We start from the raw sequence: 23046 nt of genomic DNA on the forward strand, positions 1-23046 counted from the left end.
TCTTTAAAAAAAAAAAATTATTGCATTGTGCTATATCGTATTGTATTCAGCATATTGTATTCCTTGTGTAGTATTTCTAGTGGTTGCTTTAAGGCAGTTCTTCTCAGACTTTATCCCCTTACAAATTGAGAACCTCAAAGAACTTTTGTTTATGTAGGTTATATCTATTCATAGTCACTATATTAGAAATTAAATTGGCGAACATTTTAAGACACAAGGATGCACAAATACACGCCAGGGGATGATGTCGCCACACCTCATGGGGCGTCTGCTAACTCCGTGGTTCTCTCATGAAAGAAAGAGAAAAAAGCAAATATCTTAGTATTATTGTGAAAGTGATTTCGACCTCAAAACCCACCCCCCCACCCCCCCACCGAGAGGATCTCAGGCGCCCCCAGGGCTTGCCAGACCACAGGCCGAGAGCTATGGCCCTGGAGAGAATTGCTGCTCCACATCCTCAGCTTTTTCATCTCCTTAGAGTTAATATTGCATGAAGAACCCCAGAACTGAAGGAGTCCACCCATATCCACTATGCTAGAGTTTTCCTGTATGTTACATCTACATATGTTATAAACTCCATGATACAATGTTACGATGTGTGCTTTAAACAGGTATGCCTTTTTTATTTAAGAAGAAAAACCAGATTGGGGCGCCTGGGTGGCTCAGTCCTTAAGCGTCTGCCTTCGGCTCAGGTCATGCTTCCAGGGTCCTGGGATCGAGCCCCGTGTCAGGCTCCCTGCTCCGCGGGAAGCGTGCTTCTCCCTCCCCCACTCCCCCTGCCTGTGTTCCCTCTCTCTCTGTGTCTCTCTGTGTCAAAAATAAATAAAATCTTTAAAAAAAAGAAGAAGAAAAACCAGATTTTTCTGGTTAGGTACAGATTTACCATGTCTCTTCACTGCACCCTGCAACTCTGTCTTCCACCTGGACTCCTTCCCTCCCTTTAGCATTTCTCATCCTGCAGGTCTGCTGACGGCAAATTCTCCGAGTTTTCTTTTGTCTGAGAATGGTTTTATTTCATCTTCATTCTGGAAGAATATTTTCACTGGAAAAGCAATTCTGAATTGACTATTTTGTTTTCTTCCAGAATTTTAAAGATGTCGTTCCACTGTCTTCCAGTCTGCAGTGTTTTTGATGAGAAAATCGTGACATTGAAAATGTTCTTCTCTGTATGCAGTGTGTCCTTTTCGTCTGGGTGCTTTCAAGATTTTCTCTTTACCTTTGGCTTGTAGCAGTTTGACTATGATCTTCCTAGATGTGCCTTTGTCGTGGTGGTGATTTTATTTTCCATTCTGCTTCGAGTTTACCAAGCTTCCTGAATCTGAAAATGTTTGTTTTTTACCAAAGTTGGGAAATATCCAGCATACTTCCTTGAATATTTTTTTCTGCCTCATTCTCTCTCTCCTCTCCTTCTGGGACTCAAGAACACATATATTAGAGGGTTTGAGTTTGTTTTGTTATGTTTTGTTTTGTTTTGTTTTGTCCCACAGATCCCTGAGTTTCTGCTCATTTTTTAAAATTTTTTCTTCTGATCCTCAGATTGGATAATTCCTGTTTATCTATCTGCAAGTTCATTGGCTCTTTCTTCGGCTATCTCCATGCTTCTACTAAGCTCCTCCAGTGATTTTTTAAAAATTTCATGTAGTATTACATCTTTGAATTCTGAAATTTACATTTGGTTCTTTTTAAAAGTTTATATTTTTCTGCTTATGTTTCCTATCTTTTTTCTTTAACATGAGCATATTCTTCTTTGCATCTTTGCGTGCCAAAATCCTTGTGTACAGATCCCAACATCCGGCTCATCTTGGGGAACATCTCTGTTGTCTTTTCTCTTGAGTGTGGTTTGTATTTCCTGTTTCTTCATATTTGGAGTAAATTTGGACTGTATCCTGGACACAGTGAGGTTACACTATAAAGACTATGGATTCTGTGTGGTTCCTCCAAAGAGTATTGGTGTGTTTGTTGTTTTTGTTTTTGTTTTCCAAGGAGGCAGTTAGCTTGGCTCAACTCAAACTGCAGACTATCTTGAGAGAGCAGTAGTTCAAAAAAAATTTTTTAAGATTTTATTTATTTGTTATTTGAAAGAGAGAGAGAGCACAAGCATGGGGAGGAGCAGAGGGAGAGGGAAAAAGCAGACCCCCGGCTGAGCAGGGAGCTGGTGGATGATGCGGGGCTCAATCCCAGGACCCCGGGATCATGACCTGAGCCAAAGGCAGATGCTTAACTGACTGAGCCACCCAGGCGCCCCAGTAGTTCAGATGTAAGTTGAATTCTTTCAGTCTTAGCTAAGCTGCCTGGAGTCTGACCCATGCATTCATGACCCAGGGGAACAAGGTAGAAATCCCTGAGACGCTCAAGTAGCTGACAACCTGATTATGAGCAGACATCACACAATGTGATGTGCGTGGAGGTGATTCAGAGGCTTGGTGCTATAGCCCACAGCCGAACCCAGCCCCTGTGCCCCAGAGAGGTCAAGGGAAACAAAAGTGTCTCGTGATGATAATATTAAAAGAGAGTTCTAGTTCTCCCTCTGATGTTCCTTTCCCCAAGGCTCCAGAGCCCAAGCCTGGCATTCTTCCTACATCCCCACTCCTGGATGTGGTCAAAGGTACCCTCCTGTGCAGTGCCAGCCCTGAAGAGCCCCTGTGTCTGCACTGATGCTATAATTGCTTGGGTAGCCACTTCTACTTTTCCCGCCAGGCTACAAACTACAGAGCAACAACCGACTGTATGTCTCTGCCAGCCAGAGAGGAAGCCCCAGTGCAGGGGGAGGTTGGTCCTGAATGCAGGATGGAGGCACAGCTACCCAGCCCCAGCCTCACATGGGCCCCGCAGCAACCAGCTGGCACAGAGAGCCATCAGGCTCCTTCTCCACCCCCAAGTCCCTGATGCTTTGTCCCCTGACCCCAACATCATTGCAGCCACACCACCTATGTGGGACGAGGGCAGGCCTTCATACTCAAAGTGTTAGATTCTTCCAAACAGGGACCACATCCAGGATCTGGACTGCTCAAGATACCAGCAGCAGTATGGCCACTACCTCTTGCCCCCCTTAGCTCCCTGCCTCTTTCCCACCCAGCCTCCCACCCAGCTCTTGAACCCCTGTCCACTAGGGGAAATTATCCAGGTTCACCCAGAACTTGCCCAGTTTTAAAACTGAAAGGTCCACATTCCAGGCAAGCCCTCAGTCCCAGGCAAGTTGAACAGTTGGTCACCCGATGTGCCCTGGGATTCTCTTTTAAAGGCCTTTCTCCTCCTGTCCTCCAGAACATCTCTAAGAAAGTCTTCTCAGAAGTACTACCTCCAGTATGTGCCCTCTTAGAATGGAGCACAAGCTTAGGAGCAGAGTACAATCCAGCCCATCACAGACGATCATGGAGTAGGGAATGATGCTCTGAAGGAAGCTAGGGATGAACCCCCAGCTCTGATTGGAGCCTTATCGGGTTTCTTCCCACCAGATGGCTCATGGACTTGGACCATTGTTTACCCCTGTGGATGTGTCTCTGGCTTCCTAGATGCTCCAGGTGACCCTAAGGGCTTATTATATAAGAGGGCAGGTTTCAGTGCTCCTAGGAGAGGGAAAGAATCCTGCCAGAGGGGCCTGCTCCTCAAAAGATGGTTAAGGGAGATTATTCCCAGGTGTGGTAGGTGTTGGTGTATGAAGAGAGGTAGACTTGATACCAGGACTGTACCTGGGAAATTGTGTCTGTCTTGACCATCACTCTCCTGCCAACCCCGCATAGCCATGAACCATAGCTCTCCTGAACCTTTTTAGCCTGGAAAAACCAAAGTTCCAGAACATACCCCATTTGGGTCTTGTAACTTGCCACATTTGTGAGGAGCCGCATTACAAGATTCAAAATGGAAGAAACAATGGATTCTTATATGAAAGGTGTGTGTGTGTGTGTGTGTGTGTGTGTGTGTGTGTGTAGAACGTAGGACCAAATGGCATGTAAGAATTTCCATACGTTCCCCATACCTAGAACACCTGGTACATAGTAACATTCAAGAAATATTGGTTGAATAAATGAATGTGTCTACACGTGCATGTCTTGGCATCTGAATGGTAAGTTCTTCTTCGGTCTGGGAGAAAAGGAGTTGGGACAGATAGTTTCCCACCCATATGAGGAATTCCCTCTGTAACAATCCAACTTCTAAATGAATGCTTTCATTGAGTGATCTGTGGGGGAAAGGTCTCAGCTTCAAACCCCCACTCTCTCATGATGAATCATTTTTGACAGAGCAGTCTACACTGCTGCTGAGAGGCAGAGTGAGGCACAACACTACTCCACTACAGTGGTTTTCCTCACTCCAAACACACTGAAAATCCCTAGCACAATCTTTTTTTCCTGTTTTGAGGACTCCTCCCTGCCCTCCCTTCCAGCCACTCTGGCAGGGTAGAAGCAGGAAGGTTCTTTGGGGGATATTCCCAGCCTCTTTCTCATGATAAGTTCTTAGGGGTTAGTAGACAGGCCTCAGAACTTTGGGACAAGCCATCCCCTCCCACCTTTCAGACCTGAGTACATTAAGATGACATTTTTTTTAAGTATTAAAGAGAAGGGAGGTTCTGATTTTGGTGGAGAGGGAAGAAGCAGAGATATGTTGGTGAGCACGTACCCCACATGGGATTCCAGAGGAGTATCATGTTGCTCATGAAAGCCTGCTAACTGATGTAGTGGGCACAGAGCTGCCAGAAAGGGCTCCGGGCAATCAGGGCTCAGACTGGGGTAGCGACCACAGTGACAAGTGACAGTGAGTGGGGCTGGGGAGAGGGAGGTTACTTGCAGCAGAGTCGCCATATTGAAGTAGTTGCAAAACACCTTGCCCTCGGATGACCAGACAGCTTATTGTCCAAACCAGGGGAAGGAGGGCACTAGTGATAATTACACCAGGACAACCAGCGTAAACTGGGACTGTTCCATCCAAACCGAGATATATGCTCTCCCAATAGAGGGCCCTGAAGAGTGTTCTGGAAGATTGGATAGTTAGTCTACCAAAGCTACAAAGAGAGGGAGGGTTAATACTCTCATGGGTAAAGCACTAGCAATCTCCTTAGGGCTATCAGACCTCCTCAGGGAGATGATGACCATGATGGGGAGATAGTAGGACTCCTGCCTCTAAGAATTTCTTTCTTTGAATAAAGCGAATCAGGGTGGGTGAAAATAAATGCAAAAGTGGCCAGTATTGTTAGGGTTGTTGAGTGGTTAGACGGGTATATGATGGAGTGGTTATAGTGAAGCATAATCAAAAGAATATGACAAAGAACATCAGAGACAAAGAACACAATACCCGGCCCCTAAGCCTTATGATTCAGTGGCCGGTTCAGTGCCCCCTCCTCCCAGGACAGATCCCTGGTGGAGGCTCATGCCAGGGTCCCTCTTGTTCCTGGGCAGGTCCTGCAGGTCCCGGTTTTTTACCTGCAGGGGGCAGTAGAGGGCTTCCACTTCTGGGGCTCCGTTTGCTCCTCCCACTGCTGCAATCGGCATAAAGTGGTCCAACCTGGACTTCTAAGGGCCTTCATGCTTCCCTCCCACGCAGACCACAGTCAGCCACCTCACATGCTCTGACATCCAATGAGAAGGCAGGACCTCCGACAGCGGCTGTATCTCCAGATCTCCAGTTCAAGGCTAGGTGGAGCCGTGCAGGCCAGTAACTGAGGAGGAGTCCACGGAGGTGAATTCTACTCGCCCTCACGGGAGCCTTCCTCTGTCCACTATGAGGCGGTGTCCTGAGGCTTCCACATGGGCATGGCTCCTCTCCCCAGGGCACCCGGTCTGGAAGGAAGGGCACGGATAGAGACAACCACAGTCTGCGGAGTGATTAGTAGAGAACCAGGAGCATAAATAAATGGAAATCGAGTCTTTGAAATAGAGAAGTTTAAAAAAAAAAAAAATGAACAGTTGGCATGGACCCCACCGAGCTTTCCTTCAGCTTCTCCTTCAAGTTAAGTCTGGGTGTTGGTGGGTAAGAGGTCTTCTTGATCTCAGAGATATCCAGCCTCAATTGGGGTAAAAAAAAACTGTCTCCAATATTTTAGCTATCCCTGAGCCAGATGGCAAGTGCTGTCTACCCTAGAGATTTTTTTAAAGGTCATGCTGAGAATTACTATATTTCCAGAGATCTGCCTCTTCCCAGAGCCTTCCCCAGCCACAGCTCCTTTGCCTTGCTTGAGCCAAACCCTCTCACTTGCCCTGGAGTAACTGAACCTGCCTCCCAATTATGGGTGAAAACCAGAATGTGTCCTGTATTCCATTTGTTAACTTTCTCTTTTGTACATTCAGGCCTGCCTTTTTCCCCCCCCTCTAAATGCCCTAAAATGAAATTCTGGTGCTCAGTTTTAAAAAGCAAGCCCCATAAATGCTCACAAAATAAATCTCAGCAAGATGAGAACATATTCCCTCTTATCCCAGAGTTGAAGAAAATCAGACACGATTCTGCTTCATAGAGTTGATTCTGATAAAGTGGTAAATCAAGAACATTCAGTCCCACTGGTGTGAAAATATGTAATCCTGTTCTATGTTATATTTATATCATCTTTGGAAGTGTAATTTGCACAAAGGAATCTTTTAAGACATGCAGACATTAGAGAAGATTGCTATATGACCAATACAATGTAATTTGTAAACCTTAAAAGTCTGCAACTCCAGTTGGCCATTCACAATTTATTTGTCTGAAAACAATATTTAATTAATTAATTTATTTTTTTAAAGAGAGAGCACAAAAGCAGGGAGAGGGGCAGAGGGAGAGAGGGAGAGAAAGAGAATCCCAAGCAGGCTCCATGCCCAGCACCGAGCTGGAGGCGGGGCTCAAACTCACGACCCTGAGATCATGACCTGAGCTGAAACCAAGAGTTGGATACTTAACTGACTGAGCCCCCTAGGCACCCCTGAAAACATTATTTAAATTAACCTCTTCAATTTCAAAAAGGCATAAAGATTTATGAGATTGTTGTTTGTTTGTTAGACCGAAGAATACCTTTGGGACTGTCTTGTCCTTTCAAGCATAAAGGTAAAACGTCATTCCTCTGTTTGTCTTTTTCAAAGAGTTTAAGAGTCTGTGATAATTTGAATTAACAGGGGGAAATCCTTGCCCTGCAATCTACCAGGAAAGCTGGGAATCAGCCTTGTGGGGAAGAGCTGGAAAAGGAAGAGGAGAAGCAGCACAACCCCAAGTTCAATTAACTTGAGGGGATTTGGAATGTGCAGCCCATCGCAGCCCTGTCCTGGGGGTGATAGAAGGTGATAGAAGGAAGACAAATGCCCTGACCATGATATTTGGGGTCACCATCTCCACCATAACCACTTGAGAGACAATAAACATTCTCAAGTCCAGGGGCACCTGGGTGGCTCAGTTGGTTAAACATCTGCCCTCAGCTGAGGTCATGATCTCAGGGTCCTGGGATCGAGCCCCGCATTGGGCTCCCTGCTCAGAGGAAAACCTGCTTCTCTCTCTCCCTCTGTCACTCCCCCTGCTTGTGTTCTTTCACTCTCTCTCTCTCTCTCTCTCTCTCTCTCTCTCTCTGTGTGTCAAATAAATAAATAAAATATTTTTTTAAAAATTCTCAAGTTCAGTAGGAAGCTGCCTTCTCAAGCCAGAGGCTCTCCAGGAAGACGGGGTGCCATGAGGCTCAGAGGAGAGGAAGCTGTCGGAGCTAAAGCTTGGATCGGGGAGGAGGAGGAGGAAAGCAAGAACACAAAGGCCTGGAGAAAGGGAGGAAAGCAGTGGGGTGAGGGACAAATAAAGGAAGAAATAATGAGAAGGAGGAGAACATACAACCAGGGACCTGAGCAGGGCATGGACCCAGAGTAGAGGTTACTTCTGGAATGAGGGTGAGAGGGATTGCCTACTGAGCTCTCCCTTGGACTAAGGATGGAGGCAGGATGCTCTAGGGCCAAATGGAAACCAGAGGGATGGCACTTGAGAAGGAGCCTGGTCATTTGTGATGACCCAGGGAGAGCCTGGAAGGAGCTGGAGGAGGTACCCTGCCGAAGAAGGGGAAGAGGGAAAAGTCAGGTCCCAGAGAGTGGTAGCAGAAAAGTACTTAGCAAAGTGATGGAGGGGCTGGAAGAAGGGGGAGTTGAGGGTCAGTATGAGAGGGAAAGGGAAGAAGCCGATTAAGAGACTTTCTACCCATATAGTCAGGATTCAGCCACGCATGTTTCGCCATCGTACCCTTGGGCTAGGCACCGTGTTAGCCATCAGTGATGGTGAGCCAAGTAGCCACAGTCCCTACTGTACTGCAGCCTGCTCGCTGGCCTGGTGCATTGTTTGGGAGTGTCCTAAGGGCTTCCGGAGAGCCTCTTGAACGAAGAGTGTACCAAGAGCACTAGAGTGGGTGAGGAGCCGTTCTTAGCCTTTGTGGTGAGCAGAATGGGAGAGAACCATTCGACAAAGCCATCACATGTTACAACTCTGAGCCCCAGAGGTGTGCAAAGCTTCTAGCTGAAGCTAGAGTCCACAACAGGACGTGACCCTGCAGCCAACCAATGCTGCAGATGCACCGCACATCTGCATGCTTCCCCCCATCCCCTCCCCTTTCAGATCACAGCCAGGGGGGCTGCTCGGAGCTGGTGTCCCCACTGGGCAGCCCTCCCTGGTCACAGGGAGTTCGGCTCCTCAGGGAGCGGGCTGTTGCTGACTTTCCACACACCTGCCTCCTTTGAGGACAGAACCATGGGCCTCCACAAGCGCTTCCCACCCCTTACCAAGCCATGGGTGAGTGTCTCTCTCGGGGGCCCAGGGAGGGCGGCCTCTGCCCCCTGCCACGGTCTCTGTTATCTGTCTAAAGAAGTTTGAGTCTGGGCCTGACACTGCTGGACAAGCAACTTCCAGGGGCTGTTGGGCAGGATTCAAAAGACTACCTAAGCGAGTGCCCCCATCCATGCTTGATGAGAGAGGAGCAAGGAGCAGCTCAAGTTCATGGGTCACAAACTTCAATCTCTACAAGAGGCAGTCTGCTAACATAAATGAGCGGAACAGTCAGGGAGGGAGGTGTGTGGCCCATTAAAGGGACCATCCTACTGTGTGATACATGCACGAGTTAAAAATTGGTTGTGAACAGTACAAAAGGGTCAAGAGTCAGTGCCTTCCCGGCCCCCTGATATTTTCTGAGGGCAAATGGGGTTTGGGAGGTATTTTTCCTCTCCGGTCGTGGGCAAACTATTCCTGAATCAGACAGCAGGTGGCGCTCAACCCAGAGAACTGGAAAAAGGGAACTGTGGAGAATTACTTAATTCATTTCCAGGAACTTCTCCCTCCTCCCCCGCAGGGCCTTCCCCAGCCCCACCTCCTGTTCCCTGGCGTGGGGCACGTCCTCTCGCTGGTCCCAGATGTCCAGTACCAGATGCCTGGTCTCGGAGTGGGGAAATAACCACTGGAGAAGCCCCCACTCCACAAGCTGCCCAGGCAAGATGTGAGTGTGCCCACCGGAAAGGCCTGGAGGAGAGGACAGTGGCGGGGAGAGGGGAAGGTGGGACCCAGGGACGTGCGCGCGCGCACACACGCACACGCACACGCGCACACACGCACACGCGCGCACACACGCACACACACACACAGAACCAGTTACTGCGGGGAGAACTGGAAAGTTGCCTGTAGCCTCTAGCAGCCTTCCCTGGAGTTGGTCAGACTCCGCGGTCCGAGCCAGGAGAGCTAACATATTTAAATGTCCCTCCCTCCTACCACCATTGCTCCTCCAGATCCCAGGGTGGGATTGGGACCTGCCAAAGCACAAAGCAGCCCCTTCCTTTGATTGAGACTGTCCTGGGACACGAGCAATGGTGGAAAACTCCCAGTCCAAGCTCTGGCTGGCTAGGAGGCTGAAGGAATCGGGGTGAGGAGAGGCAGTAAGGGAGGAGCCCACAGGTGCCCAGGCCTCAAGGGCTAATGCCTTTGCGGGGCCTCTCGATCTCTCAGCTTCGCCTGCCCCTGCTCCTCATACTTCCACAGGCCTCAGGCCATATCTTGCTCTCATCCACTCACAGGTGGTGGCTACTCCTCTGGGGAGTCCTCCAGGCTTGCCCCACACAGGGCTCTGTGCTCTTGGCCCAACAGCTACCCCAGCAGCTGACATCCCCCGGGTATCCGGAGCCATATCTCAAAGGCCAAGAGAACTCCACTGACATCGAGGCTCCAGAGGGCTTTGCCGTGAGGCTTGTCTTCCAGGACTTCGACCTGGAGCCGTCCCAGGACTGTGAGCGGGACTCCGTCACAGTGAGCTTCAGTGGGGGTCCTGAAGGGACTCTGGGGAGGGAGCCTCCTGGCCTGGAGCCCAGAGGCAGGGGGACGTGGCTGTGCCCTGAATGGCAAAGGATGGATGAAGAGCCCAAGTCAGGGGCACAGGCGGCTTAGCTGGGAGGTCAGGGTCTGCCCCAGGGCGCTGCCTTCTGCCCTCAGCCCTGCCCTTGTTCCTGCTACCATCTGGGCCCCGCAGAGCAAGAGAGAGGGTGGCAGGGCAGGCCCTGCTTTGGAAGTCGTACCGAGGGACACACACATACTGCAAAACCCTGGCGTCAAATAGCAAGGACTCACACATCCATCAGTAAAGATCCACCAAGTGTCTGTGGAGTGCAGGCTCCGTCTGATCAGGAAGCTGGGCCTAAATAGTAACAAAAGCTTAGGTGACTGTTCAAGCTGCAGGATAAGGACACTTTAAAAATAGCACTTTACGTTATCTTTTGGGTTAAATTTCCTTCGTATCAAAATAATCCATGCACAGAGTTCTTGTAAAAATGAGTATACGACAAGGCTTATAATGAAAACAGCAGTCTCCAGCCTTCTTCCCAGCCCCAGGGCCTCTCCCAGCGGCAGCGCCTGCGATGCACGTAGCTGCTCCATCTGGCATTTACTTCCATGTGTATAAATAGCATGCTTATTGTGTTACTTTTGTGCACGATCACTTAATTTCCAACCATAGAAGATGAGGACTCACTTTACCTCTCTTAGACCTTCACTGCATTTCCCCACCCCATCCTCCCAAGCTACCATTATTAGCATTTTTAGTTGTTTACATTATCATGACTTTAAAATATTCCCTTCTGAGTACATGGTGTACAATAATTACATGTCCTTGCTTCTCCGGCTTTTGGGTCTCCCGGGAGTCAGTAATCTCAGGGAGTTTTTTGGGTTTTCTGTTTGTTTTTGTTTTGATTCTAGTATGCTTGGCTCTGTCTATAACTAAGCTCCCCAAACTCTTAGCCAGGAGAGTAAATCTCCTCTCGCATAATCAACTACAAATCTTAACCTCTTGGTCTTGCTTTGTGTTGACATCCCACCTGAAGATCTCACGACGCTTTATCTCCTCAGAGTTCCTTGCTCTCTAGAGCCTCAAGCGTTCTGGAAGTGCCTTTCTCCCTCCTTCTGGGCATTTCCTGTACCTGTTATGTGCTGGAACTGAACCCCCTACCATTCTCTTTCTTGGTTTAGTCCCTTATTTTGGAGGAGCACATTCTCCTCCAGAAAGGATATGAGAGAATAAGCTGTAAAGGATCTCACAAATCCCTGAACGTCTTAGTCCACCCTCACAGTTGATGGATAGTGGATTGGGGACGCAGTCTGGGTTACAAGCCATTTTCTCTCAGAATTTTGATGATACAGTCTGCTTGCTCTAGTGTTGTTAAGCCTGGTACAAGGATGATTCCTGGCCCTGAGTATTTTCGCTCTAGGACTTTTGGAACATTTTCCTTATTGCCAGTATCCTAAGTTTTCATTCTGATGTGCCTTAATGCGAGTCTTTTTGTACTCGTTGTACAGGGGTTTTTAATCTAGAGACTCTTTTTTTAAGATTTTATTTAATTATCAGAGAGAGCAAGAAAGCACGAGTGGGGGAGGGTCAAAGGGAGAAGCAGACTCCCTGCTGAGCTGGGAGCCCCACATGGGACTTGGTCCCAGAACTCGATCCCAGGACCCCAGGATCATGACCTGAGCTGAAGGCAGATGCTTAACCCACTGAGCCACCCAGGCGCCCCTAATCTAGAGACTTTTTAAAGCCAGTCCTTCAATTCTGGGAATGCTCTTGTATTTTTTTTTTTTTTTAGGCTTCTGAGCCTATGTATGTTTATTTTTATTTTTATTTTTTATTTTATTTTACTGAAGTACAGTTGACATAAAATGTTATCTTAGTTTCAATTGTGCAACATATTGAAAACACAATTCTGTACATTGCTCAGTGCTTACCCCAGTGAATGTAGTCCCAATCTGTCACCATACAATGTTATTATAATATTATTGATTATATTCCTTATGCTGTACTTTTCTTCTCCTCACGTATTCATTTTTTTAAGTTTTTATTTAAATTCCCGTTCGCTGACAGTGTCATATTAGTTTCAGGCGTACAATATAGTGATTCAACAATTCCATACAACTCCTGGTGCTTAATCTTAATCCCCATCACCTACTTCACGTATTTCCCCACCCACTGCTCTTGTATTATTTTTTATATAAGTTCCAGATGTCTGCTTCTTTATTTTCTCTTTCTTCAGAAAGAGAAAATAAATTTAGCTATTGTAAATTCTGGACGGATTCTCCAGTTTTGTTAATCCATTCTGTTCTGTTGTCCATCTCTTTTTGTTCCACTTTCTGGGAGATTTCCTCATTTTAGATCCAACTTTTTTTAAAGATTTTATTTATTTGAGAGAGAGCACAAACAGGGGGAGGGGCAGAGGGAGAAGCATTGCGGGGCTCGATCCCAGGACCCCAGGATCATGACCTGAGCCAAAGACGGCCGCTGGACTGAGTGGACTGAGCCACCCAGGCGCCCCTTAAATATGAATTTTTTATTAATTTTTTTCTGCTAATGTATTTTTTCATGTCTAAAAGCTCGTTCTTATCTTCTAAATGTACTTTTGTGTAGAATATTGTTCTTGTTTCGTAGAGGCAATATCCTTTCCTCTACAGGGATTATTTTTAAATGTTCCTTCTGTTCCTTGTATTATCTCTACTTCATCCAGGTTCCCTTTCATTGTTCATTTGTTTTGGTCTCTGCTTATTGTGTTAGAAACTTTCCTACAATGTCTGAGAATCCTTGGCTGTCCATTCATATTTAAGAGTGAAATACTCAGATGGCACTGGATCCTCCATGTGGATATCTAAAATTTGTGAAGTGACAGGTTTGACAATAGAGTTATCAACAAGGTGACCTATTTGTGCTGTTGGGGAACCTCCCAAATATTAGCTTGTGGAAGTGTTTTCTTTAGGGACAGCCGATCTCAGATCAGAATCCTTGGGTCTCCTGCTCAGAGTGGCCAACATTCTGGTAAACAAGCAGAGGAGGGAATCTCACTGTTTGATATGTAGACTTTCACCTAAGCCCTCTGTTTACCGCACTGGTCTTCACCTCCTCTGTCGAGTGTGCTAGGGGATCCCAAGTCCAGGGTGTCTGGCTCACGCTCGGGTCTTCTGCCAGGGTGAGCTGGAGGGGGTTGCCTGGATGCACAGCATGGGCAAAGGGACCTAGAGTTCTGAGGTCTCCCCACGATGGCTTTCTGTCAGCCCTTCCCTCATCTTCATCCTCAGGGGGTGCCTGGTTACCCCAATTTCTGAAACTTTCCTGGGTTTCCTGGCTTGCTTTATGTTGTCTTCCACTTTTGAAGACTCGTTGCCATTTGTCCATCTCCAACCCATCTTCCAAAATGTTGACATCCCTCCTCTGCTGTCACGTCCTCTCGCTTTTTGCCCTCAATCACGTACAACCATTTTATCCCTTTGCTGTCATGTTGGTGGAATTTGAGGTGGGAAAGGAGACAAATGCATGTGTTTACTGCTCCAGATTTTACTGGAAAGTCGGGACTGTATTTAATTCAGCCTATGTCTGTTGAGCACCTACCTTGAGCCCTGCTCTTCTCAGTCACGGGCAGTTTCCATCTTGGCCTGACTGTTCCCTGTCATGGAGGGAGTTCAAGCTCAGGAAGAGGATCCTTCCCTCCTGTCTCCTTCCAGAGCAAATCACACAGACACTGCAAATGCAGAACTTAAGACCCTGGAGTCTAGTTCCATTTTTACTCGTCAGTATGCTCAGCCGGCCTGTGGGCTCTTTGGTAGCAGAACTGTCTGTTCATATCTGTATCCCCAGCACCTAGCACAGTGTCTCACACATAGAACATAATCAGTACCTGTTGAAGGAATGGATGGATGGATGGACGGATGGATGGATGGATGGATGAAATCCAAGCTTCTGTAGAACACACAACAGAATGAATTTGGGATGAGCAGGTGTTTAGTGTCATCCTCACCACCGTTCCACGTGTAGACTCTGGAGAACTGCCATAGGGCATGATGTTGTCCTGGCTAGAAGAGGCCTCACGGACCATTTTATAGGAGGAAACCGAGAACTGGGGTTAAGAAACCCCCCGTGTCACACAAGGAGGTGGGGCAAAGTCTGGAATTTAACATAGGTCTGAGGACTCTCTGTCAGGTGTTCATTCTACTTTGCTAGTTAGACTCTCCTAAGTTATTTTATTTAGCCAACAATTCATGAGGAAGAGTAAGAAGAAAACTGGAGCACTTAACAACCAAGTGAAGCAGTAAAGGACAGTTTCCTAGGGTAAAATGCTTCTTCCCCAAGAGGTAGGTCTCTTAAATAGGGACATTAAATGTGTTCATGTCCTAAGGAAGGAAAAGTATTGGGACATGGCCGAGCAAGACATTCCAGGTGACTGAAAACTTTTCTTTATGCCAACTTCCCCCCAGTTACTGTGATCACGGAGAGATGGGCCGAAAGGAGGCTTAGGGGAATTTGAGATTTGGGGAGAATGAGAGAACAAAGAGCTAGCAAGAACCCAGGGTATGTGGGTCAATATGAAGGTCAGAAATCAAATGAGCTGACCAGTGAGCTGTGTGCCCAGAGAAGAGATTAGGCATGAAGCATGGGCCAGGGGAACTCCTTCCAAGATGCCCTTCCTTGGGTTGGGGAACCCACATTAAAGGGTTTGAGCAGCGGTGAGGCAGGCAGAAGGAACAGAAGCAGAGACAACCTGCTTCAAGAACATACTAAAGCATCAATACCCAGGGTACACGCACTGTGTACATTTTGTGTCCACAGATTTCACACCTTGTGGAGGGCTTCACTTAACAGCTTCTGGAGTAAGAGGAGGAACATTCCAAAGGAAGGAGAACAGGAAAGGCTAGGAACCCAAGGGGCTCAGTCTTTGCAGAGAGTCTTATGCTTCACAGATGTTGGCCACGGGAAATTATTCGGACAAGTGGAAGGTGATGGGGGTGGAGGAGGTGGGACGGGAAGGGCATAGGTCTGCATATTTGTCGATTCAAGGCTGTGGTACCGTAGGTACCATCTGGAGCATCAGGCAGTCAGGGTGAGCAAAATAGATGTGGTTCCTGCCTTCTTAGAATTTATGATCCAGCGGACTGTTTGGAGAAACCCTGGGGTTCCCAAGGAGCTTCTTAAAAGTAGGTAACTATGGTGGGCTTTATGAGATACTTATGGTAGGCTAAAGAAATATACTAGGTATCTGGTCATGGATAAAAGAAACCTGGGGGTCAGTTATGGGACAGGACGCTACTTGAGAAAAGCTCCCCGAGGAACAGCTTCTGAGCCCCAGAGGTGTGCAGACCTTCTAGAGGATGTGACCCTGTGGAGCAGATTCACCCCACACCTGCCTGCCCACCCTCCCCTTTCAGATCACAGCCAGTGGGTTGGATCCAAGTCGGTTCTGTGGGCAGCAGGGCTCCCCGCTGGGCAGCCCTCCTGGTCAGAAGGAGTTTGTGTCCCTGGGGAACCGATTGCGGCTGACTTTCCGAGCCCCTGCCTCTTCTCAGGACAGGACCACTGGCCTCCACAAGGGCTTCCTGGCCTTCTACCAAGCTGTGGGTAAGTGTCCCTCCTGGGGGTGCGGCCTCTGCCTGGAGCCATGGCCCCTGGTCTCCTGAAGGGACAAGTGGAAGCTTGAGTGACCCCACCCTACCCACCCCCGAACCCCCGCTCCAGCTATGCCCCTGCTGCTGAGCAGCCCAATTAAAGGGGCAGGCGTGGCTCAGCTCCAGCAGTTGTTTCCATGCGGATTTATAGGCTGAATGCTTATAGATCATCTCCTCTTTCAAAAGAAGCCAAGAGTCCAGATTTTTAAGTGAAATTCTAGATTTTCAAATCATAACTCAGGTTTTTTGAAGCTAATGCATGCGCATGATAATTTTTTTAAAAAATAATATGATATGGTAATAGTATAAGAAGTAAGTCTTCCTCTCATCTCTGGCCCTTAGTCCCTGGCTACCCTGTCCAGAAACAACCCTGTTGTCCATTTCCTGGGTATGCTTCCAAAGACACTCTATGTGCCATTCAAATATGCGTATTGTTGTGCGGCGGCGGCGGGGGGGCGTGTCTAATATTCACGATGTCTTAAATCTAGCATTTTTCACCCAATAATATGTCTTTTTTTAAAAGATTATTTATTATTTATTTATTAATTTGAGAGAGAACAAGAGAGAGAGAGAGAGCACGAGCAGGGAGAGGGGCAGAGAGAGAGGGAGAAGCAAAGTCCCCGCTGAGCAGGGAGCCCTACTCAGGGCTTGATCCCAGGACCCTGGGATCATAACCTGAGCCAAAGGCAGACGCTTAACCGACTCATATTCATGCGGTTAGCAGTGCCTAATTCTTTTTAAGGACCATATAGTATTCCTTCGATTGATGCACATAATCTATGCAGCCAGTCCTCTGCTGATACTCTGCAGCCACAAGCAGTCCTGCTGTGGCTATGCCTGTATATACATCTTTGAGCCTGTGTATGAGGGTAAATTCTTAGAAATAGAAATGTTAGGTGAAAAAGCATTTGCAATTTAAGTTTCAGCATTGCTGAATTTCCCTCCAAAGAGGTTTTTGCTAATATGCACTGACCAGCCATGTATGACAATGCTTGTATCCCCACAGCCTATTTATCACAGTTACTTTCCATTTTTTAATCATTTTTATCATGGATGATCTTATCAGTGAAAAACGGTTCAAATGTTCTAAATAAAAGACTGTGCAAGTCACACTAAATACAGCCCTGGGCCAGAATCAGTCCCAGGGCTGCCAGTTCAGGGTCCTCCTGACCACTGGTTTCCTACAGGTGTGAACCACAGTCAGCCCATCAGCCGGGCCAGGGAAGCCTCTGAGGCCACCAGCACAGCTGGAGACAACCCCTCCAAGATCCAGAACCACTGCCAGGAGCCCTATTATCAGGCCGTGCCGGCAGGTGAGTCCCCGCCTGCTGGGGAACCAGCTCCTATTTGCTTCACTCCCACCAGGAGGCGCTCTGGGCACCTAGCACCCCCACCTCCCAGCTGTGAATTTGTCTCTCTGCCCCCCTCATTTCACTCCCCAGGGACACTCACCTGCACACCCCAGGGCCCCTGGAAGGAGACGCAAGACAGGGAGGAGCTTCCTCACTGCATACCGGGTGAGTAGTGACCTCCCGGCGCCGACCCTGTGGCCGCTTCCCGAAGAAACCTCAGCCACATGTGTGGCCCACGGGAGCAGGACATAGGGGGTTAAAGGAAAGCCTTAGGGTAGACAGGGAGAGATAAAGGCGGAAGGTGCGGAGGAAGAGGGGAACCAAGAAGGGCCCAGAAAGGGAGAAGCAAGAATCTTGTCCCTTATTCAGGATCAAGAGATAACTGAGAAAGTAGAAGCATAAAGGAAGTTCATCAGAGGGGACGGTAAAGGAGGAGAGGGTCAGAAGAGTGGAAAGAAGAGAAGCCCCTCTCTTGGGATGGGCTGCTTTAAGGATACACAGACAGGCTCTCTGTCCCCAAAACATCGCCCTACCCACATGGCACAGTGCCAGGAAGTCTGCCATGTTAAGACTTTTTATTAAGATAAAATTTATGTAACATAAAATTCACCATCTTAACCATTTTAAAGTATACCATGTAGTGATTTTTAGTATATCCACAAGGTCGTGCCACCATTCCCACTAATTCCAGAACATTCCCATCGCCCCAAAAAGAAACCCAGCACCTCAGACTCTCCCCTCCACCACCCGCTGGCAACCACTAATCCACTTTCTGTCTCTGGATTTGCCTCTTCCGACATTTTCTATAAAGGGAATCATGCAGCATGTGGCCTTTGTGTCTGGCTTCTTTCATTTAGCCTGTTTTCACGGTTCATCCATGTTGTAGCAGGTGTCAGGATTCCATTCCTTTCCATGGATATACCACCTTTTGTTCATCCGTTCATCAGTTAAAGGACATTTGGGTTGTTTTCACTTTCTGCCTTTTAGGGGTAAATGCTACTATGAGCATTCGTGTACGAGTTTCTGTGTGAACATATGTTTTCTATTCTTTTGGGCATATCCCTAGTAGTGGAATTGCTAGGTCACATCACACCTGTAGGTTTCACTTTTTGAGGACTTGCCAGGCTGTTTTCCGCTGGGGCTGCATCCTTTTATATTCCCACCAGCAAGATATGAGGGTTCAAGTTCACTGTTTTTGAAATCCATTTTTTTTTTTTTTTTAGTCAAAGCATTGCCTTTCTAACCTAATCTGAATAAATTTCTCAGATCTCGCTCCTGACCCTCAGAAAGCTCTCAGGCCAGGCTGATGCAGTGTTTGGGCAGTGGGTTGGAGGGCAGGTGATGGTGGAAGATGTCAACGATGAGGAAGGACACAGAAAACAGAGGCAACGGGCACTGAGGACAAACTGCTTGCTGCATGATTTTGCTCAGGATGGCCCCACCAAGAGTCTGAGGAAGTGGCCTTAAAATGTCTGAGGGATGGGGGAAACGAGGGAAGGGAACCAAGAGCACACTTACTGTGATGAGCACCGAGGACCCTGTAGAGCTGTCGGGTCACTATATTGCATACCTGAAACTGATATAACGCTGCGTGTTAGTGACACTGGAATTAATTTTTTTTAATCCTATTATTAAGGTAAAATAAGAGTGATTCTTATTTAAAAAGAAATCCTCTGAGGAGGCGCTGGAGAGAGAGCGCTTCACGGAAGCGGGTCTTTAACAAATGCATCTTGATGCAGCAGCTGACGTCCCCTGTACGTCTCTCTTCTCTCCCAGTCTGTGGCCGGCCGGTCACCCCCATCGCCCAGAACCAGGAGGCCCTGGGTTCCTCCAGAGCCAAGTTGGGCAACTTCCCCTGGCAAGCTTTCACCAATATCTACGGCCGCGGGGGCGGGGCCCTGCTGGGCGACAGGTGGATCCTCACGGCGGCCCACACCATCTATCCCAAGGACGGCATCTTTCTCGGGAAGAACCGGAGCGTGGATGTGTTCCTGGGCCACACAAGCATAGACGAGATGTTGCGGCTGGGGAGCCACCCGGTGCGCCGCGTGGTGGTGCACCCGGACTACCGCCAGCACGAGTCCCGCAGCTTCGACGGGGACATCGCGCTCCTGGAGCTGCGGCGCAGCGTGCGGCTGGGCCCCAACCTGCTCCCGGTCTGTCTGCCCGAGCGCCAGGCCCTCTACCGCAGCGGCGTGTGGGGCTACGTCAGTGGCTTCGGCGTGGACAGGGGCTGGTTAACCACCCAGCTGAAATACTCCAGGCTGCCCGTGGCCCCGCGCGCCGCCTGCCAGGCCTGGCTCCAAGAGAAGCAGAGGTCTGAGGTGTTTTCTGCCAACATGTTCTGTGCTGGGGATAAGATGAGGCAGCAGAATGTCTGCCAGGGGGACAGCGGTGGCGTCTATGTGGTATGGGATGAGCGCGCCCATCACTGGGTGGCCACGGGCATAGTCTCCTGGGGCGTGGGCTGTGGCAAGGGTTATGGCTTCTACACCAAAGTGCTCAACTACCTGGACTGGATCAAGGGAGTGATGGAGGGGAAGGACTGACCCTGGGGGCGCTCGAACAGTGACACCCAGCTGTGGAGCATCCCCCCATCCAGGAGAGGGTTAGGAGGGAGGACTGGGCTCAGGGGTGGCGCTGGGGGCAGGGAATCCCTATTCAAGTGACCGCTGTCCTGTCCTTTGTGCGAGAGAGCTCCTCCTCCTTCCCAGTGCCCCCCCCCTCCTCCTTCTCCACCTTCTTGCCCCAGTTTGCGCTCCACCCAGGAAAGCCCTGGACATCTCAGCCAGTTTCCCTTTAAACTTCATCTCCTGCTGACACGGCTTTTTCTGTACTCTCCTGGGAGACGGTCACCTTCTCATCCCCCAGTTCAAGTGGGGTCTGGGGGATGTGGTCTTAGTTGTTTTCATTTCTGAAACATTCCAAAGCCCCTCTAGTTGGCCTTCACACATTCAGACTGTTGGCTTCACCCCCCCTCCCCCCGCCAACGGTATCTCCTAGCTGCAATTCTAGTAAGCAGCCCATTTTGGCTTACGTGTTCTGCATACCAGGAGCTTCACAGGTCATTTCATTGACTCCTCACAGCAAGTTTGCAACGGAGCTGTTATTACCCGCAATTCACAAATGAGGAAACTGAAGCCCAGGGAGATAAAGTGGCTTGCCCCAAACCCACAGCTGGGACGGGACTGCCAAGGCCATGGGCTTCCCAGGACACCATGATAGCTCCCGATTGTCCTCCAGACCTACTCTGCTTCCCCTTCCCAATCCCCACATCCTTACAGGTCCTGCCCGGGAATTCCTGCTTCAGTGAAGATGACAACACCTCGCTCACACTTCCCTGCTGGCCCCGTCTCCTGCAGACCCCAAGCTGAGCCCAGCACCAGGCTGGATGTTGGGGCCGACACCCCCCAGTGCTTCTGGACACCTGGGTCTGGGCTCCACCTGAGAAGACCAGCTCTTTAACTTTTAATAAGGTCTTGAGGTGATTTACAGTGAAAGACACGAGTAAAATACGATTGTTCAAATGGAAATAGAAAATTGATACCATAAAACAGAAGAGAGCAAATTTGCTAGCACTGAAGGTCAAGTTAGCTTACCTGGTTAAAGGTTAAACTGATCTTTGAAAAACAGCAGGATTCAAAGTTGTACATACATGTGGTTACTTCAATTTTTTTAAACCATTTTTAAACCTAAGTATAAACGACTATTAAAAACACCCTAAGGGGTGCCTGGGTGGCTCAGTCAGTTAAGTGCCTGACTTTTGGTTTTGGCTCAGGTCGTGATCTCAGGGACGTGGGATTGAGCCCCATGTCGGGCTCTGCAATCAGTGCGGAGTCGGCCTGGGATTCTCTCTCCCTTTGCTCCCCCCACTTGTGTTTGCTCTCTCTTTCTTTCTCTCTAAAATAAAATAAATAAATCTTGGGGCACCTGGATGGCTCAGTAAGTTAAGCATCTGCCTTTGGCTGTGGTCATGATCCCAGGGTCCTGGGATCGAGCCCTGAGTTGGGCTGCCTGCTCAGAGGAGAGCCTGCTTCTCCCTCTCCCTCTGTCTGCCACTCCCCCTGCTTGTACTCTCTCTCTCTCTCTCTCTGTCAAATAAATAAAATCCTTAAAACCAATCAATCAATCTTTTTTTAAAAACAGCCCAAAATACTAACCAGAAGTTGTTTTAGGTGGTATAATTTTGGCTGTTTTGTTTTCCCCTATTCCTCCGTAATTGCTAAACTTTGCTAAATTTTATTTAATGAGCATGTATTCGTTTCATTTTATTTGTTTTTATTATTGAAAAATGATGTTTCTCCCTGCCAAGGCAAAAAATATATACCTATAGCTATAGATCTATATAGACCTAGATATCTGGATATAACCACATAAGGTAACCTACTATTACTTTAAGAGAGAAAATTTTTTTCCCCAGAACCAAAACCTAAGAGGAATAAACAATAAAATAGACAATGTCTTCGATACTGGTCTTTTTTTTTTTAAGATTTTATTTATTTATTTGACAGAGAGAGAGACGGGGAGAGAGGGAACACAAGCAGCGGGAGTAGGAGAGGGAGAAGCAGGCTTCCTGCGGAGCAGGGAGCCTGATGCGGGGCTCAATCCCAGGACCCTGGGATCATGACCTGAGCCGAAGGCAGACGCTTAACGAATGAGCCACCCAGGCGCCCCCGATACTGATCTTTAAACCAGTGCAGGAGTAATCTTCATAGGGCTGTTTCTTCTTTCTGTCCTTGGTGTGAGTCAACGGTATACGACAAATGTGCAAGTAAGGTTTCCTTTGAGTGGCCAGGCAGAGAGGAGGCTGGGCTGGGACTGAGCTGATGAAGCCCAGGTTTGTCACTTTGCAGCCATGTTGTATGATACTTAGAATCCCTGGGATGAATAGGAGAACTTCAGCTAAGAATTACCTTCCTGGACCACCTGCTCCTTAACTGTGATCTCCGCCATTCTGCCTCCACTATGAACACAACACACACACGCACGCACACAGTGTTGTCAAAATGCTAATGTGCAATTTGCTAGACAAGACTCCCCTTCTTGGGGCACCTGGGTGGCTCAGTCGTTAAGCGTCTGCCTTCGGCTCAAGTCATGATCCCAGGGTCCTGGGATCGCGTCCCGCATCGGGCTCCCTACTCAGCGGGAGCCTGCTTCTCCTTCTGCCTGCTGCTCCCCCTGCTTGTGAGCTCTCTCTCTGACAAATAGATAAATAAAATCTTTTAAAAAAAAAAAATTCCCCTTCTTCCTCGTCTCCTCATCTAGTCCTTATGCTTCGCCTCTGTCTTTCGTCTTTTCTGACCTGACAAGGTCATGGGTCATGTCAGGGATTAGATCATGGATCAGCCCTGCCATCAGATTCGCTCCTCAGCTCTGACATTTAGGCCTGCTGGAGGAACCCTCCACACCTTGGTTGACTTCACATCTCCCTGTACCTACCTGCTCTCTAACCACACTCAGTGAGGACTTGGTCATTGCCTAATGGTGAACTGCCCCATCTTTGTGAGTCCTTGCAATCCATTGCTTGGGAAAGTCCCTGGCATATTAAGTAGGTAGTCCATACATGGATGAATGAGGGGGTAGGTGGGTGGAGGGAAAGAGGGTTTAATCCAATTGGAGAAACAAGCAGGATAGACTACAAAGGCCCACGACTCGGAGGCCAGCTCTGCCTGAGCCTCCCTCTGGAATCGAACGCCATAGGGTATTTGAGCCCTGGAGAGTTGAGGAAGAAAGGCTTCCACAGCGAGCAAACTTTTAAATTAGGAGACTATGGCCTGGAACACAGGAGAGACAAAACCTCCCTCCCTCCCAGGGGCCTACTTTCTTT

General features: G+C 48.4%; 1 protein-coding gene across 1 annotated transcript; it reads left to right on the forward strand.

Moving 5' to 3' along the window:
• The first annotated feature begins 9285 nt into the window (after positions 1–9285).
• Positions 9286–21061, forward strand: C1RL (complement C1r subcomponent like). The gene is made up of 6 exons (XM_027595511.2): positions 9286–9409; positions 9981–10209; positions 15631–15820; positions 17055–17180; positions 17310–17384; positions 18996–21061. The coding sequence occupies exons 1-6, from the start codon at positions 9327–9329 to the stop codon at positions 19766–19768; spliced, it is 1476 nt and encodes a 491-aa protein (XP_027451312.1). The 5' UTR covers positions 9286–9326; the 3' UTR covers positions 19769–21061.
• Positions 21062–23046: the final 1985 nt, after the last annotated feature.

This window comes from Zalophus californianus, chromosome 9 (genome assembly GCF_009762305.2).
Source record: "Zalophus californianus isolate mZalCal1 chromosome 9, mZalCal1.pri.v2, whole genome shotgun sequence".
In the NCBI taxonomy this organism is placed as follows: Eukaryota; Metazoa; Chordata; class Mammalia; order Carnivora; family Otariidae; genus Zalophus; species Zalophus californianus.